The sequence below is a fragment of the Pinus tabuliformis genome, chromosome Q (assembly GCF_031772625.1).
Source record: "Pinus tabuliformis cultivar Carrire ecotype Pingquan chromosome Q, CPIR1, whole genome shotgun sequence".
NCBI lineage: Eukaryota > Viridiplantae > Streptophyta > Pinopsida > Pinales > Pinaceae > Pinus > Pinus tabuliformis.
Window position 1 is genome coordinate 1,358,461,394 of NC_142296.1, and position 20,139 is coordinate 1,358,481,532.

A 20,139-nucleotide genomic window follows, 5' to 3' on the forward strand; every position below is an offset into this window, starting at 1 on the left:
TATTTTTACACTTAAAAAATGTTGATTGGCTAAAATCTTGTTTTCCTCAAAAAGTAAGGAATCAAGCTAACAACCAAGACTTAGAGCATTTGACAAGAGTAGAACTTTGCCCCTAATGTAACACCAATGGATTATTTTATGTGGCTAGGTTTTGTCTACACATAAAGATGTAGTTGCATGTCGAGCTCTTTAAATTGTATCAAGAGAGAGAGATTAGGTTAGAACTTTGCCCCTTATGTAACACCAATGGATTATTTTATGTGGCTAAGTTTTGTCTACACATAAAGATGTAGTTGCATGTCAAAGTTTTTAAATTGTTTCAAGAGAGAGAGATATTAGTTTAGTAGCCATCAGTATTGTAGCTATATATATAGCACCTGCCATTTCCTTGTCGTATCCGGATCCTGGATTTTAGAAAATATGACGGATCTGTATCTGAATCTGCATCCGGATCCGTATCTGTATCCGAATCCTGGTAACTTAGCTTGTGGTCAAATTGAAGCAGATCTATAGCACAGTTCTATCCATTTGGAGCAGACTTATGACAGCCTACATAATGCATTGTAGACCTGCATATGGAAGGTAGCCTGTGCTGTAGTATCATTATTCGATTGCTAATTCTTGTATTGTCAGTGTGCTGGCTGGGGTTACATTAGCTAGTTGTATGGTTGATGCCATGTATGCTGCCACTCGTGTCTTAACAGTGTCGGTGAGAATTTGTGTGTATTTGCGCTATGTTAAGCAAAGAATGTAAGTGTCTGTCTTGTTGCTTTATATTGAGTTACTGCAAAGTGGTATGGCTGAGTATGTACGCATGATGTTGCTACTATGGTTGATGATTTGATTGAGGAGAGAGGGTGGTTGTTTGAGACAGAATCGACTGCATTCAAAACTAATCTATGGAACATTCCTGAAGCATTCATTGTTATGATTGAAGGACATCCTAAAGGGTGATGACATATGAGTTTTAGTTATCCTAAGAACAGGGATTAGCTTCGGAACTCCTTGACAACATAACATCTTTATCATGCACAGTCATTGGAGACAATAAACAAGGGTGGTCTCATCTACAGCTACAAACATCAGTGTGCGACAGAAGAAGACATCATTACAGCACAATCAGTCGTACATGTGTGGTACATGTTCAAGTGTGCAGATGTACATGTATTTCTCAGAAGCATCATTTGAATTAAAGCCTATACATCTCAGTTACAATGTTATCTAGAAATGATTTTGAAGATTCTAAAGAGTTCTGAGGTATACATCAGCAGGCTTGAGGTATTTCCAGTCTCTCCTAGTGGAATGTCAGAGTATGCTTAAGGACTGATTGATGATGCTAGTATCAGGTTGATGAGTGTGTTGATATTACGTGTATGCTGATAAGTGTGAGCTAATAAGCAGAAAAGTGTTACTAGCTGTTATGTGATGCCATGTTGATCAGTATTCTGAGATGTGTCTGATAACTTAGGGTTTGTTCCTGAGTCTACAACACTGAGCAGTTAATCCATCAAGCAGAGTTGACTTTGTTTGTTGGATATGGCATTGTTGATCACTTTCAAGAGACTAGATTGACTTTTGAGCAGAGCCTTTGCTGATGCACATTTATGACAGGCCTGTATGTTTGATGTACATTAATGAAATTTGATGCCAAGGTTGAACAGTAAAAGTGTTGAGGTTGTTGACCTAGGGTTTGACAGCCAGCGTTTGGTATTGATGTTGAGCAGATGGTTTGATATTTTATCATAACTGAAGACCTTGTGCCAATATTGCAAATCGGCAAAGCTAGCAAATTGCTTTTGATGTTATTCATGTTGAAATATGTAACTAGGTTTGGTCTTCATAATGACATATGTAATCATGATTTTATGTATTTAATGAAAAGAGAAAAATAAATTGATTATTGTTATTCTTGAGGCATGGGTTTCATGCTCAAGGGAGATTTATTTTTAAGTCAAGCACCCATTGAGTGCTTCTAGGGTTTGTCATTGAGTCTACAAGTCAATTGAGTCATTGTCATGTATGAAAGATCCTTTTGGGCATGTTACATATTGTAAAGAAAATTTATTTGAGTCAAAAGATCCTCCAAGACATCGTCATAGTGCAAAGATCAAGTCGGCCTACATGAAGGGACAAGTTGGCCTAAAGAAGGCAATTTGTACCCCTCAATAGCCTATAAATAAGAAGAAACTCAACCTCATTTGGACACACACTAAAGCAAGTTCGATCTCCTCAAGGTAGAAGCTAAAAAAGGACGAAAAAGAACAAGAAGAACAAGATCGAAGTTTTGGGCCTCTTACTCTCTCTCTTGTGTTAGGGTTTCTACAGTTACTGGGCAAGATGAAATTTTGAAGTTGCATTGAAGTTGTGAAGCTACATCTAGGTTGAAACTGTGAAGTTGCATCTAAGTCATGATGTTGCATTGAAGCTGTGAAGTTGCAGATAGGTCGAAGTTGTGAAAGATTGAAGTTGTGAATCTGTTGGAGAGGTTGAAGTTGCAGTAGAATCTGTTGGATGAAGTAGCAGAAGAATCTATTGGATGAAGTAAGAAAAGAATCTATTGGAGGAGTCAAATTTGCAGAAGAATTTGTTGGAGGTCGAAATTGTAATAGTTGTTGATAAACTACTAGAAGGAAAGCTCGTCAAGGGACTTGGTCTTGGAGGGTCTTGGTCAAGGGTCAAAGGTCTTGGAATTCGTCAATTGAAGATTCTATAAGAAGAGAAAAAATTTTGTGGGTTTTCCTCTTCACTGGAGAGGTTTTGGCCCTAGCTGATCGCCTATATCCTATGTCCTCTTGTCTCACTATTCTTTATGGTTTGGTCATTGTTTGATGAAAAGAACACAATAATAATTAAGTTGAAAAAAGACTAACTAAGATAAGAAAAAGTACATCACAAGCAGTTATCAAAGTAAGAGAAATCACACAATCTAGTTGCTCCTAGATTTCTCAACATGGCATCAGAGCTAAGGTGGCAAGACAAGGACAGGGAACGAAAAGAAGGACACTCAAAGGCCGAAGCACTAGAAGGACTATGAAAAGGAGTATCAAGAGAGATCAAAACACTGGCATCGTACCATCAAGAAGACATTCACAAGGACCGAGTACAAGCAAAGAAGACCTCAAAACCCTAGCATATCAAAAGAAGGGTTTCTCACTTGAAGCATTGTTGGGAAGCTCACACTTCATCATCAAAGAAGATCTCAAGGACCCTGTTACCGCTCAAACTAGTCGGGGTCCTAGGAGGGGATCATATAGAGCAACTACTAGGTCGAGCCTCGAGAGCAACGATGGAGTGATAGCCCATTGTCACCTCGACTAAGGCTCCCTACTCTTTACGGGCTTTTACTAATGGGAGGAGACCCAGTTTATGAGGAATCACAATGGTGAATATATCAAAGGAAGGATGAAAGGTGATTCCCAAGGCCTATTCACAAGAGAGACTCAACTGTATGGCTTTCTTGCTTGGGAAGCAAAGTGTTAGGCTCTCTAGGAATGGCCTAAAGGATTCTTGAGGCTAGGGTTTCAGGAATGTATCTTGAAGAGATGTTCTCTAAGCCTAGAAATCCTTATAGAGACTTCGTATTTATGTGATCTTTGCGGTATTGGAGTTATAAAGTTGCGGGACCACATAGGACCAAGTGGACCCAAAATTAGGATCAAGTGGAATTAGTCACTCAAGGAGAGGCTTGACCTAATTGTGCAAGAGAACAGGATCAATGGGCAAATCTTCTTGGAATAGAATGCAATGATCCAAATGAGGTCACTAGCCAAGGGAAACCTAGGACAAGAAACAGTCCTTGAGCTAGGGCTTGCTATATCTCGAGATCCCACCATCAGATTTGCTTCAAATTTGGACGGCCTCTAGAGCAAACCTTAGCGCAGTTGTGGACCAAAAATCAAAGTGTTTGGATGGCTAGGTTATGAGATAATTGATACCCTAGGTGACCTATGTACGCTAGGCCTAGAAAAAGAGGGGGGTGACCAGAATAAGCGTTGAAAATGATCGCCAATGGAGGATTAGTGCCTTGGCCTTTAGGAGAGATGGAGTCAAGGAGAATTTTAATATTTGCAATGGATTCACTCAATCAAGGAGGCCTTTAAAACAACTTCGCATGGCATTAGGGAATGAGAACAGCTACTTCAAGGTCTTTATACTTCGACTTGCAATATTTGATGACTTGTCAAGATGTATTTAACCCAAATCATCTCTAGGAACATTCACTCAATCATACATGCCCCATGACATGATGCATCACTATAAATGATCACAATTTCGCATAAGAAAAAGCACTAAATTTCAGCTTAGTATAAAGAAAATCCCAACGACATGCATGTGACAAAATAAATAACAAGAATAGCATTAAAAGATCACTTACATGTATTAAAGAGTATATCCAATTATCAATACATGCCAATAGAGAAGCTCCAAGACAAAGAGAGATAACCAAACATCAAAATTCATCCATATGATGCAAACTCGTCCTCCAAAGGTATAGCGAAAATCTCACAAGAGAGAATAACCCAATCCAGGTGATGATGATCAAAATGATTCACCACACTTGTATTTATGCACTTCCTAATGAATTCGATTTAGCTAATTAGGCCTAATTTAGCCCCTCAAATAAAATAATGTGCATAATAACAAAACTTTTGGTGACAAGCCCACCAAATAGCCCAGTAATGTAAAGATAAGCCTCTCAAGACGATCGAATGATCAACAAAGTGAGTCATTGGGCCTTTGAGGACGACTGATGAAATCCAAGGGGTGCCATAATGAAGAAATGGACTCCAAACATAATGAACAAGGGGTTGGCCCCTTGTTACTCAATCAAGAACCTGTGGTGCTCCCAAGTGGGTGTGGGGGCACAAGGGCATCCTCATTGGTCTCCAAATGGATCAAATATGCATGTCAACCATTTGTAAGGGATGGAGTAGTGACATAAGCCCTCCCTCTGCAGCGGACATCATCTTGGAACATTTGCTAAGTGTCTGGTGTAACTGTGGAGCCAGTTGGGCATGGTGGACCAGGTGCATCATCCACATCCAAAAGGTGGAACATGAGCAATCAATGAATGTTGTTGGGGATCCATGAAGTAATATCTGCTATGGTGGAGGCCCATGGCTCTCAACGCTCACCCTACAAGTGCCAATGTGGCCCTCTAGAGGGCTAGGACCCCATATAGGGAGACCAAGCCCTAAATGAAGTCTCACTTGCAATCCTGCATAAGATCCAATGCGTCCCCTTGCCCTCCAATACAACAGATCATTAGAATAATCAAGTAATAATGCTTTCAAATCATGGGATCATTAAGGCACTTCATGGTGGCATGCCCTTCCATAGTGGGCTTTGGCATGTACAAGTGTCTCCAAGCTCAATAAGGGGTTAACCAAGGACCCTATTAGGTGGTTTCAACCTCTAAAGGGGGTGGCATGTCCATAGTACATCCTTAAGAAGTAGGTGGTAAGTGATATAATAGTGGAATGGAGTGGAGGATCAGGGGAATCATCCAGACCACATGTAAAGGTGCAAGGGTAGCTATAATAACGGAAATCCACACCTGGGTATATGAGTGTAAGAGGGAGAAAATTGTGATACATAAGTTACCCCGACCTTTGTTTTTCCACCCTTCTTCATATGTATTTTTCCTTTAATTGATTTTTCTTCATAACTGCTCGGGGCTCCAAGGGATGAGAGCATGATGTGTAATATGTAGTAGTGGATACCCCCTTAAGGTGGGGTGGTTCATTGCCCACCAGGGATTGGGACAATCATGGGTTCCTTAATGACAGATGGGGCTTATCTAGGGTCCATAGGAACCAGGGTGATGACCATGGATAAGGTGTAGAGCTCATGATTGGATTTTGCTCACATGCTAAATTTGTATGTCCCGACCATATTTTGCATTTTATGGTACATTTCCTATTGAGAGTGGCCAAATTATGCTTTTTCTTTTCTTTTTAGCTGCATCAACCTTTGCGGCATTATTCCAGGCCCGACCCAAGGTGTGGACAAGGGGAGGGGGGCTAACCCTATGTGGACTGAGTGGACACATGTGGACCCAGATGGGAAAAGAGATGAACAGGGCTGAAATGAGTAGAAGGGGAGAAATGTAGGTGGTATCGAGAAATGGGACCACGCAACCAAAATCAAGATTTCCCATGTAGTGTCGTCCCTAAAGCTAATGGTCAGTAAAGGAGATCCCACAGGACTAGGATACAATAGTAACCATGAAATAAGGTATGAAGACAAGAATACAAACCTAACCAACTCTTTATGCCGAATCCCCCCACCAATTCATGCCCAAAAGTGCTCATGACAAGTAAGGAAAACTACTCAACTATACCAATGAAAAGCCATACCTTCGGGGTCGGAAGGCCCACCTTCAAACATACATTCATAACAGATGGGCAAGGGACCACATGGTTGGCTCAGGGAGCAAGAAAATGGCACATAAAGCTATTTGGGGGCTGCAAGGGGCTGCTTGTTGTCGACTAAGGACCATCTAGGAGAAAAAAATTCTCCCATATAAACTACCCACAGGTGGTGCATAACAGACCCTACCTAGAAGGACTACACATTGAAGCATCTTGAAGTCTCTACATTCAAGGGAAGCAAGAGGAGGCATTGTCATCATCATCAAGGAATCCAAGTGATCTCCCTCTCTTTGAAGGATCACTTTTGAAGGAAGACATCATCATCAAGAAGACATCTTCTATTATCAACATCATCATCGAAATCAAGAAGGCATCAAGTTGAAGATATTGTCATCAAGAAGCATCTTCACTTGACAAGTAAGTACCTTTATATTTATGACTAAATCTGCTATCAAAATGACTTCATTTTGCAAGGAAAGCAACAAATTGGTTGGGTCATCAAACTTTCTTGCATGGAAGAAGAGGACAGATTTGATCCTCATAGAAAATGAAGTTGTTGAACATGTTAAGGGATCAATTACTAAGCCTCCAAAGGAAGAAGCTCAAGCTCTAGCAAAGTATATGAAAGGGGAAGTAAGGGCTCAAAGGATTCTCATTGAATCCATCAAGGATCCCCTCATACCTCATGTATCAAAGTTGGAGACATCAAAAGAAATACATGACAAGTTAATAGAATTTTTTCGTAAGTACTGCAAGAGAGGTGATATCTTTGAGGAACGAGATGTACAAAATGAAGATCTCAAAGGAAGATGGAATAGCCCCATATTTTATGAAGGTGTCAGAAAGAAGAGACCAACTACAAGAGTTGGAGAAATAATGTCCAATAAAGAAATAACCACCATAGTGCTCAATGCACTTCCAGAGGAATGGGGCAACTTCACATCCAGCATCTTTGGAAAGAAGGAAGCCACCCCATTCAGTGAACTTTGGTCATTGTGTAAAATTGAAGAAACCGGGTTGAAAGCAAAGAGTGATGTGGGACCAGGTGAACAAGTTCAAGCATTCGCTACCATGGCTAAGAGAAAAGGAAAGTTTGGGAAATCTGGTTCTCATAAAAAGAAGAATAATATGTCAAAAGTCCAATGCTATGGCTGTCAAGAATATGGACACTACAAGAGAGATTGTCCGAAATTCAAAAAGGACAACAAGAGGAAAGAAAGAAATGAAGCTCATATCACCGAAGAAGTGGAAGAACCTGATGAGAAGAAATCCAAAGGGATAGATCTTCACTATTAGGGTTTCTCCAATGCATAGCAAGGAGAAGTAGGAGGTGAAAAGATCTCCACCATGGCAGTCAAGATGAGAAGTATTATGACGAGATGCATCTTAGTAGAAGATGGCATCATACTAGAAGCATACCATTAAAGCAAGAGCTCATGACATCATTAGAGAAGCTTGAAAGAATAGTTGAAGTAGAAGTCTACAAAGATGTAGCAGTTATCATATAAAGGAAGTAGCTCTTGGCAACCTCATTGAAATCATATATAGTACATATGATTGAAAGAATGTCATCTAGCATGATAGAAGGAAATCATCATACATCATCATCATGATAAAAGAGCATTTGTCGGATGAGGATAATCAAGATCCCCCATTGGAATCTTCACTGGAAGGTTCACCTTTACTTGGAAGAAGCTAGTGTCTTGTTGATCATTCCACCTTGTGTAGGATACATAGTTTAGAAGGATGATGGTATGGTGACAAAGGAGTGCAGCAGGTCAAGATGAATGAAGTACTCTCAATCAAGGAAAGGAAGCTGCTGAAGGAAGTCTAGACAACCAAAAGGAGAAAAGAGGTATGTATATATTTGATAGATTAAGTCATGTCATCATATAGCTACAGATATCATGGGTAAATGCTCTACCTCGTGAGCATGATCAAGGATCTCTTTTTTGAAAAGATGCATGAAGGCATGGTTCACATATTGAGACAATGAAATCAACATAATATGTCCTCATATGGAATATGAGGTAGTTGACCAAGATGAAGGAACTATGCATGGAAATTTTTTGGGAAGCAATATGTGAAGAAAAAAAGAAGAGATTAGGAAAGATGCAGTTACCGTCACAGGAAGTCAACATCCGACAACTAGAAGAATTGATCATGGCATCTCCATAGAGAAGAAGACTGCAATAAGGTCTGTAACGAAAGGAGACCCTTGACATATAAAGTCTTGGAGATGTGTTTATGAATGTGTAGGATGTTGCAAGCAAGCAAGATGTTATGACAAAAGGCCATCACAAAAGGTAACTGTGATTTGATGTTAATTTTTTATTTTGAACAACATCTGGATGGTTTGATACAGGGCTACTGAAAGAGGGTTGTAGATGTCACCTACAACAAGCACTCATGCGGTCGGGTGAAATATCCTAAAGGAAGCATGACTTAGAAGAGGTAGCAGTATGAAGAAAAGCTAGATGTGGACTAAAAGATCACTTTCTGATGAAGAGAAGAATGACATGACTAATGTAGCTCGTGAAGGAAAGTGATGGATAGTCGATGCCCTATGACTGATGAAGGCTCCATTATGGAAAGGATGAACTTCATGACATCGAAAGAAGAAGCCCCTCAAGGAGCCGATAGTCCCATGATCTCCAGCTAGAGCATAAAGTTGTTGGAAGCAAGTCCCTAGTTAAGAGGGAGCTCGGACAAGTCCCTGGATAAGAGGGAGAGGTAGGGCATCCAAGACAAAAGTAGTCGAAGAGGATCGATATTCTTTGAGGACTCAGAATCCAAGATAAGAATAGTCATGGAAGGACATACCCTGTGAACACCGGGGTGTGGTATGTGCCTTAAGAGACAATGATGATGGTGTCTATCAATCATGGTCTCACCAACATTGTGCTATGATCTTGTGGATAGATAGAGATATTAATCAAGGCATTGCTATGTGATAATGCTGGTTGATATGATCCTAAACAGATGGCTTACCATTCTAACTCTTCACATGAGAAATCTTCAAATTAAGAATGTCCGAGTACCTTGTGTGGATTATGAATACCTCCCTAGTTAAGAGGGAGTGTTGAAATATGTAACTAGGTTCAATCTTCAATGACATGTAATCATCATTTTATGTATTTAGTAAAAAGAGAAAAATAAATTTATTATTGTTATTCTTGAGGCATGGGTTTGATGCTCAAGGGAGATTTATTTTTAGGTCAAGCACCCATTGAATGCTTCTAGGGCTTGTCATTGAGTCTATAAGTCAATTGAGTCATTGTCATGTATGAAAGACCCTTTTGGGCATGTTACATATTGTAAAGACAATTTATTTGAGTCAAAAGACCCTCCAAGGCCGCGTCATAGTGCAAAGATCAACTCGGCCTACATGAAGGGACAAGTCAGCCTAAAGATAGTAATTTGTAACCCTCAAAAGCCTATAAATAAGAAGGAACTTGACCTCATTTGGGCACACACTCAAGCAAGATCAATCTCCTCAAGGTAGAAGTTGAAAAATGACGAAGAAGAAGAATAAAAAGATAGAAGTTTTGGGCCTCTTTTTCTCTCTCTTGTGTTAGGGTTTCTACACTTACTGGGAAAGACAAAGTTTTGAAGCTGCGTCGAAGTTGTGAAGATACATCTAGGTTGTAACTGTGAAGATGCATCGAAGTTGTGCAGTTGCATCGAAGTTGTGAAGTTGTATCGAAGTTGTGAGGCAGCATTGAAGCTATGAGGCTGTAGCTAGGTCGAAGTTGTGAAAGATCGAAGTTGTGAATCTGCTAGAGAGGTCAAGGTTGCAGTAGAATCTGTTGGATGAAGTAGCAGAAGAATCTGCTGGAGGGATCAAAGTTGCAAAAGAATTTGTTGGGCAGAAGAATTTGTTGGAGGTCAAAATTTTAGGAGTTACTGAGAAACTGCTAAAAGGAAAGCTCGTCAAGGGACTTGGTCTTGGAGGGTTGCTGAGAAACTACTAGAAGGAAAGCTCGTCAAGGGACTTGGTCATGGAGGGTCTTGATCAAGGGTCATAGGTCTTGGAATTCGTCAATTGAAGATTCTATAAGAAGAGAAGAATTCTTGTGAGTTTTCCTCTCAACTGGAGAGGTTTTGGCCCTAGCTAATCGCCTATATCTTGGGTCCTCTTGTCTCACTGTTCTTGAGGGTCTTGATCAAGGGTCATAGGTCTTGGAATTCGTCAATTGAAGATTCTATAAGAAGAGAAGAATTCTTGTGGGTTTTCCTCTCAACTGGAGAGGTTTTGGCCCTAGCTAATCGCCTATATCTTGTGTCCTCTTGTCTCACTGTTCTTTATGGTTTGGTAGTTGTTTGATGAAAAGAACACAATAATAATTAAGTTGAAGAAGAATCTAACTAAGATAAGCAAAAATACATCACAAGCAGTTATCAAAGTAAGAGAAATCACACAATCTAGCTGCCCCTAGATATCTCAACAATTCATTGAGCACAGTTGTATTCAGTCTGAAAATTGTGAAACGTGGTTCGCTTATTGAATAGGGTGGCAGGGTGGTGCAAGGTAGGTGAGTGGAGTCTCCTTCAGGTTGAAGCCTAAGAACACTTCAGGGTGTCAGGGTGGTGCTAGGGCAGGTTGGAGCCTGTGCAGGGAATTGGAGTGTCCTTTCAATGGGAGTTGATAAAGCCAAGGCGTTGGAGTGTCCTTCAGGTTGGAGCCTATAAACCAGGAGGTTGGAGCCTCCTTCAATTGATGCTGAAAATATTGAAAGTTGGAGCTTCCTAATTGATGCAAATTTTAAAAACCTATATTGAGAAACATTCGATGATTTTTCTCCTAGAAGCATTCCACCTAAAAATCTCTTGTCTATTGTCTTTGATATTGTGCATTGTTGAATGGTGTTGTTGATTTATGTTTTGATCTGATGCTAATGTTATTTAATGCTCTAGCGATTCAAAATTAACTAACTTAAGGGAATATTGATTCCCCTCCCCCCTCTTAGTATTTCCAACAATGGTTGTGGGCATGGAATCATAAAGCACAACAATTTTTTGAGACATCTTCGATATTTCATTATAGATGGATGACTCTTAATTTGCTGGTTAATCTATTTGTCATAATAAAATTCACAAACTTATGATTTTTGAATTGTGATATATTTTCTCTACACACTTATTCCAAGGTTTCTTGTGAATAATGGTCATTCTTAATTTCATTTTTGGCCATATTGCAACACACATGCAACTACTGGCATTTACATTTTGAACATTCATCAAAGTTTCACCAACTCTTGGGCGTTCACTATCACAATTCACGTCTAATGAGGTTAAAGAACCATTGACAGTATTGAGCTTGAAACTCCTCACAAATCTGCTCCCACTTCTACTTCAGCATGTCCATTTTGGACATCTTGGACTAGCAATGTTGAGCTCTATGTGAGCTTAGGCTTTTAGGAGTTTCCTTCACCTTAAAAGACTTTGGGACTTTCACCTTTAAAAGTGAGTAAATTGGCTAAGTGAAGTCAACCTGAACTGATCCTTTCACCTTATACGAAAAACAATTAGGCTTAGGTTGACAAAGGGATTCCCCCCAGGCTTGGATTTCCTTAGTCTAAAGATTGGAGCAAATCACCAATATGACAGTGGATGATTTGCTTGGTAGTACTCTTAGACTCTTAGTCTCTCCCCACAAAAGGTTAGGACTTTTCCTTGTAGGGAGATATGAAGAGGTAATAGTGACCACTAAATATAAATATTAGTTGGTGGTCACCAGTAACATATGGCCAATATAACATTAAATGATAAGGATAGAACTTAAACCATCATAGCCTCCCAAGGGTGCTATAAATATGAACGTGAGATGAGATATGTGGGGGAGTATGGTACATAAGCCTGTAAGTGTGCAGCCTATGTCAGGCTAGCCCTTATCATGTTTCACTTGTATTTGCATGCACTCTGAAAAGACTAGCATGCTTTCTTGTTTTGACCTATGAAGAGCTAGAACCAAATGCAACATATCACAGAAGATTGCAACATTGCTAGTCTACAATACAACTGACAGATGAAAATAGGAGTAGCATTTGTAATAAGTCTTGTGATCTCTCCAATCGCTAAATATTTTGAAGAGAAACTATACAGTTATGGTATGTTACCCACCCCATCATTTCCACCGACGTATAGATCAGGCACAAAACAAAGAAGCCCCGTTCATTGTGGACCCACTGAATAAATTTAAGTTGGCTTAAAACAAAGTTATCTGGATCCTATTTATGCTCATCTATTGTATTTCTTCTTTAAAAAAAAAATAACGAAAAATTATAAACCACAGTACTCATGTTTGTCCATGAAGATTTGAAGCAGCATCAAGTCCTAAGTTCCTAACACCCATTGGAAAAGAACAGCAGACAATCACAGGATCGTTAAAGGTTTGAAAATGTCTAAGTTGCTAGCCCGTTTTAGATGCAAGAAACAAGAAACAATTTGAGGCACTTTTTCTCATTGCATGCTAAATATATCAATTCTGTAAAAGCTTCATCTTACCATAAGAAGATCTGCTTCCGTCACCTCTTCTAAAGTTGCATGAAATGCGTCTACTAACTGTAACAATATTAAAAAGGGAAAAAATTTATGTCATTAATTGACAATAATGACACAAAACTTACATCCAGATAACATGCACAGCGGACTCACAAAAGGGAGTAGAGACATATGATGCCTTTACCTGGATTGGTAGATCAGATATAAAGCCAACTGTATCACTTAGAAGTGCTTTACACCTACACAATTTCAGAACACTCACAGCAAGTAAGCCAGTGATTACAATCCTTTATTTTCCTGCAAACTAATAAGCTTACCTGTGCACCATAGGTAGTCAATGCTTATGAACAGCCACTTTTTAAAAACAGTGACCAAAATATGAATAGCAAAAATGAGAAGACATGGATTTCCAGTTGGACTTACCCAGAAGGAAGAAATATTTTTCGCAGGCGTGGATCCAGTGTTGCAAAAAGTCTACACTAATATAGAATGCATCAGAGTTTTAACCAAGGTTGACAAGCTCAACACAAAAACTTGATAAATAATCTAGAATCCAAATAACTTAGTGAAGCAAACTAGAGTAATTGGATGCACAAACAATAACCTACATAAACCCTAAAACATATAGTCCTGAAAAGCATACTTGTCATCGATGTAAAGATCACTTTGTGAAAGAGCTGCCACCAGTGATGATTTCCCCTGGAATATCAACAAGGATCAAATATCTCATAAGTGATGTCATCCAGATTCCAAATACTAACTAAAACATATTACAACTACAATTCCACAAGCCTATGACATGCAGTTGAAACACATATCCCTTTAGTAGGCCTCTGCTGTCTAGAAACAAAAAAAGTATATCAAAACACAGAAATAACCTGTAAAATTCCGGCTTAGAAGAACTTCAACATTCTCAATAAATTTCTGAGTGGGCAATTAAAATTTCAGTGACAGTTTCCTTCAAAAAAATTGTGTATCCTCTACTGTAGGTGATGTTTTTGTAAATTTGTTTCACTATACTTCGCTTCATTATTTACACATGCATGGACAGCCACCAAATAAATTTGTATTTCCAATGATAATTTCAGGAATCCAGTGCAATTGACAAATGGGCATTTTTTCTCATTCAAAACTTGAATTACAGTGAATAGTTTAGGAGGATAGAACCTGAAAATGAAGGCAAATAGTACTGATGGGGTGCATACACAAAATGTCAGCTCCTTGGAATAGTACTTCAGCCCTGGCCTGTGATATATGCTGCCCAGAAATGCATGTACAGGTTCACCTTAATATCAGCTCTTGTGATTCCAAGCAGAACTGATTCCGGAAGTAGTACGCTGCCCAGAATGTGACTATGGCAATGATGAGTGGCCTATTGCCTTCAACAAACTCCCCAGAACTCGTGGTTAGCAGGAAATCAGAGGCATACGCTTCAGCAGAGCAGCATACCCATTCTCACGTCCCACTAGAGAACAATACACCTTCACTGTAGCTGCTTCAAACCCCTCACAAAGCTATGCACAATTCAGCCACTGATACGCAGCCCAGAGATTAAGTTCTCGGTCAGGTTATGGCATTAAATAGGTCTCACAGTCCATACGTCCAGCTCTGCTACAATACACAGTCCAAACAAGCAAGTGAACTCGTCCTGCACTGCGATATGGTAATGGCTTTGACTGTGGTGCTCAAACTGCCTTTCAAAAGAGGGAATTGAACCACTGAAGCCTTCACTTTACCACCACAATGAGAATAACCACACTAAACTATAAACTCAGCCTCTGTGGGTCTTTAAGCTCGATTTTCCAAGGCTCAGATTTCAACTAGCTCCTCCATCTGCAAAATATTATAGAAAATACCAAATGAGCTTTTAGAATCAACTGATAACCCCGGAATACTTCAATATTTCTTGGAAATCTTATTCTCCCATTGAAGCTCAGAGGTGAAATCTGAGTGATTCACTCTCAAATCCAAACTAGGGTGTCTAGTTTCAACACCGAAGTCTGTTATGGCGGCTAGGGTTCCAAAACCCTAAGCTTCTCCTTCAAACTCTCTCCAAGAGCTCTTTCTCCAAACTCACAAAATGCACAAATGAAGAGAGTTTCCTCATTTTCCTTCTTTTATGAGTTTAGGGTTGCCTTTTCACCTTCCTTTTTTATTAAATTAACTTTTATAAAGTCACTTTATGATATTTCACTTTATAAAGTTAAAGTGACTTCTTACTTGCCTAGGAAATATCACCCTTTCTCCTTTTTGGACTTTATAATGTTTTCCTTAGGCAATTTAAGTCCCCTTTATTAAATATTTCCCCGCTTTAGCCTATGGGAACCACTTTAGGCTAGCGGACTTTGTCATAAGCTTCCTAAGTGGTCGGGGACATTACAGTCCTCCCCGCCCAAGATTGCTTGTCCTCAAGCAATTTCAATTCAGGATGTTTGAGCACTTGTTCACCCTCCTAGGTAGCATCTTCTACTGGTAAGTCTTTCCATTTTACCAGGTACTCCTTGATTGTTCTGTTCCGCAACTTCCTTTCCCTTGAATCTAGGATCTTCTCGGGAACTAAGACCAATTCTCCTTCCTCATCCAACGGTGGAAGCTCTGTGGAAATAACAACATGCTGCCCCAAGGCCTTTCTGAGGCACGAGACATGAAAGAAAATGTAATTTTACATCCCTCTGGCTCGGGTTCATAAGCCACCTCTCCTACTCTTCTCAAAATATCCCTCTCCTACTCTTCTCAAAATATCCCTCTAGAAACTCGAGTTCATAAGCCACCTCTCCTACTCTTCTCAAAATCTTCAATGGCCCGTAAAATCTAGGTTTTAACTTTTCCACCCCTTTGTTTTTCAGTGAAGACTGTCTATGGGGATGAAGGGGGAGGTATACCATATCTCCCACTTCAAAGTTGTGCTCCACCATGTCTCTGTTTGCATACAGTTTCTGTTGGTTCTGAGCTATATGTAAATTGTCCTTGAGAACTTTCAAAATGTCCTGGCTCTTCTGGATCCATTCTTTGACCAGCGGTGCCCAACTGTCCCCAAATATTTTGTCTATGAAATTCGGGGTGTCATATCCATATAATGCTTTGAAGGGAGTCATGTCGATGGACATGTGGAAAGTGGTATTGTAGCAATGTTCTCCTAGATGCATCCACTTCACCCATGTCTTTTGTTGGTCGATCACGTAATTCCGAAGATAGCCTTCAAGCCAGTTGTTGACTATCTTTGTCTGCCCATCAGTCTGTGGGTGGTACTTAGTGCTCAGAGTTAGCTCAGTCCCCACAACTCTAAAAAGCTCCACCCAGAAGTCACCCATGAACATTTTATCTCTATTAGTGACAATGTTTTTCGACAACCAATGCAATCTGAAAACCTCCTTGAAAAATAACTCGGCCACCTGTGAAGTTGAATATTATGATGATATGGCAAAGGAATAGGCAAGTTTTGTGATTCAATCTACCACCACATATATGTAATCTTTGCCCTGCACCGGACATAAGCCACTGATAAACTCCATGGAAACACTCTCCCACTTCTACTCTGGGATGGGAAGGGGTTGCAGCAAACCTACTGGATGGGTGTCCTCTGTCTTGTTTTACCGGCAAGTGTTGCACTCCTTCACAAATCTCAACACATTCGTCTTAAGGTCTTTCCAGGTGAATCTCTCTCTGACCTTCCTATGGGTCTTCAGATATCCTGGATGCCCTACTAGGGGTGAGCTGTGAGTTGCCTGCATGATTCTCTCTTTGAGTTTTGATTCTGGCACAAGATAGATCTGGTCTTTATAGTAAATGATGTCATTCATAACCCAGTACCTGTCATCGCGGATCAATCCTTCCATAATTTCACAAGCAAATTTATTCTTTGAATATTCTAACAGCAACAACGACTTCCAATCGTTTGTCATCTCTACGAGTGAGAAAGTGGGTGGCATTACCAATAGAGTATCAACCACTATGTTGTTCTTGCCCTTAACATACTCTATCTCAAAGTCATAGGCCTGCAACTTGCTTGTCCACTTTTGCTACCTCTCACTCAGTGCCTTCTGCCCCATGATGAACTTCAGGTTGTTGTGGTCTGCTTTTATCCTAAATCTGCATCCCACCAAATACTGCTTGAATTTGGCCAACGCATGCATTATGGCCAACATTTACTTGTATTATGGATGTGATCCTTGTCGTTCATGGAAAGTAGTATCTCGCCTATTGACATTAGACAACAAGATGGTTGTGATTCTTGCTCAGTAAGTTGTATCTCACCTATTGTCATTGGATATAGGGTGGTAGCTTGAGCTCCCCTATGATGATTCTTCTTCTTTAGATAGAGACATCATTCTTCAAATGATGATCAAAGACGAGAAAGGTTGAGATGAGATGTGTGTCTTCTTGATGTAGCTAAGATGAAGGTCATGGGACTTGACCTAAAGATTAGTAGGGTTTGGAGGAGCAATCTCTCCTACCATCGGTTATGGATTATTCTTCTTCTATGAGACAAGATGAGATAATTTGAGACGGATTGAGACATGATGTAGCAGTCTTGTACATCTAAGATGAAATTTATGATGCAGATGGAAATTCCTCCCTAGCTAAGAGGGAGTGTTGAAATTTGGGCAGCTTTGGGATGAATTTCCCCAAACGAAAACCCTAAGACCCCAAAGGAAGCCTAACTACCCTAAATAAGATATTTATTGGTCAAAAGGGAAAATTCAAAATTGGGAAATATTATTATTATTTGATGCAACAAAATTGAATTGGACATTAAAGAAAAAAAAAAAAAAATATATATATATATATATATATATAGATAAAATGAACGAATTTGAATTGAGGTTTTCCCTCTCGAAATTCTTAAAGTCTATTTTGTCCTTTTAAGTCTCCCATTCGATCATGAGAAGATATAAAAATATGTGAAATTTGATATCTATATCTAACAAAGAAGAGAACGAGTGTGAAAGTTCATAGTTCAGTTTCCTATGGCTCAAAGATCGAATTTAAATTTGAATTGAGGTTTTCCCTCTCGAAATTCTTAAAGTTTGTTTCGTCCTTTTAAGTTTCCCATTCGATCATGAGAAGATATATAAATATGTGAAATTCGATCTCTCTATCTAACAAAGAAGAGAACGAGTGTGAAAGTTCGTAGTTCAGTTTCCTCTGGCTCAAAGATCAAAATTTTTGTTGGTTCATTGACAGTCTTCTAAAGCTCGTATTGGTTCGATGACAATGTTTTGGAGTTAGCATTGGTTCGACAACATACTTCTGAAGCCCACGTTGTAAACCTAAAGCTCGCACCGTGACTCACGCATATCTTTGTAGCTCATACATGTTCATGACTCAAACTTGCATTTCAGAAGTATGAATTACAGTGACTCGCATTTGTCTTTCAATAACTCACATTTCAAAGATCTGCAATATTATGACTCGCATTCACGGTTACTCATTCCTATGACCCGATTTACAGTGGCCCGGTTCCCCAAGCATGTATCGGTCAAAAGTGACTTGTGCATATATATTCTATGGTTCATATTGTTAGTTCCAGTATCGCTATACTCTAAGCGTCATCACTATAGTTTGTATGTCTTTACATTGGTTCTGTAGTAACGTAATTATTTCATTGCCTATGTGACATCGCTATTATTACAGTAGCTTTGTGGCGTTGTTATCTCTATAGTGATTCTATGTGTGGCATTGCATTTGTTTTTATATGGCATCAGTGGCATCGATCTACCATACTTTGTGGCCTTGAGGTTAACAATATCTTTCTATAGCTAGTAATTTGATATAAGACAATGTTTTATATTAAAGTGACTTGGAGACAAAAGTGCAATCTTCATACCCTTGATCTCTATGTATGACGGAAATGTATATGACAGATCCTTGATATATGTCATAGATCTTGTAGTACAGCAGTGGCAGAGACCCTGACAATACATAGACCTAGATATACATATATATAACATTGACTCGGATAGAGATCTGGATATATATATATATATATATATTGACTTGGGTAGTGACTTTGCTATTTTGATGACAGTGAGATATATGGTGACAGTGATCTTGCTCTTATGATATAGTGTGAAAGTGACTTTGCTCTTATGCGTTGACAATTGTATGACAGTAACTATGATACATGATGCAGTCACCCTAATTGCAATGCTCCTTGATGATTGTACTATTGATGACTATGATCTCGGAAATAACCTTACCTTGACATGACCACTTAACTGTGGCAGTAACCTGATGACAGTGACAACATGAGGGATAGCAAATATGATATTGTAGCTCTCTTGGACTTATCTCGTTCAATTCACAAACGAAGTTGTCAACTGACTTGGATTGGCCCTAGGAAGCCTGATGTGACTAATGATGTCTCACGATATTCACTTTGTATCTCAGTTGAATAATTGATGTATATCTAATAGAAGAAGAATTTGGTTGGGTTTATCCCCTTGTGGGGTTTTGCCCTGGTCTCTGACCTAACTCCTGGAGTCTCTATTGTGTATGTTTTTCTTCTGTTGTTCCTTGTCGTTCAGTTGCATTGTTGATGTTATTGTTCTTTCTGCATAATTGTTATTGATGTTATGATGTTATGGTATAAATGCAATATGTAAATGATGAAAAATCTGTGAATGCAATTATCTAAAGCAAAGAACAATCTAGCCCTATGAAAATTCACAACGGAACCAATACTAGTGACCAATAGCAATCAACCTAAAGATAGGATGTGGATACAAGGGACAAATGGAAAGTCCCACATAACGACTACCATGGACACACAACATCCATAAATGCCTCCTATCTATGCCCCTCCTAGACAACGGAAAGAAAGGCTTCAAGGAAAATCTCGTTAGACTAGGGAATAAGGATAAACACCAAAGCAAAGCATGGGAAAAAGGATACAACCAAACATGGTCTATCTTCCAATTCAACCTATGATCCATAATAGAATTCCCTTAAACATTAATTGAACCACTTGATTACAAAAATGGTTAGTGTACCTTATAATAGATGGCCCACCTTCATCTAATGAATAAGCTAGATGAAAAACGAAAGCATTGATCGAAACATTGATGGAAGCCTCTAAGGCTAGCTATTTGTGGATTATCATGGGGCTGCTAGCAAGCTAAACAAATAGGAGAAAAATTGTTAGGGTCCAACCCTAATCCCCTTATTTATGTAATAGGGTTGAGTCATAGTTATAGTTAGTTAAAGAGTCAATAAAGCCCATATTAATAATTGTAAGTGGTTGACCCGCATTTAAAGAAGG

General features: G+C 39.3%; 1 protein-coding gene across 2 annotated transcripts in view; it reads right to left on the reverse strand.

Annotated features, from left to right (window-relative positions):
- LOC149224963 (GTP-binding protein, HflX) overlaps positions 1–20,139 on the reverse strand; it is a 311,472-nt gene that overhangs the window by 109,231 nt on the left and 182,102 nt on the right. For both annotated transcript variants that reach the window (XM_089386362.1, XM_089386363.1), the window contains exons 8-11: positions 13,522–13,577; positions 13,302–13,352; positions 13,063–13,117; positions 12,882–12,938 (exon numbers count right to left, since the gene is read on the reverse strand). In XM_089386362.1, the coding sequence (XP_089242488.1) occupies positions 12,882–12,938; positions 13,063–13,117; positions 13,302–13,352; positions 13,522–13,577 (219 nt within the window). The remainder of the gene's footprint in view (positions 1–12,881; positions 12,939–13,062; positions 13,118–13,301; positions 13,353–13,521; positions 13,578–20,139) is intronic.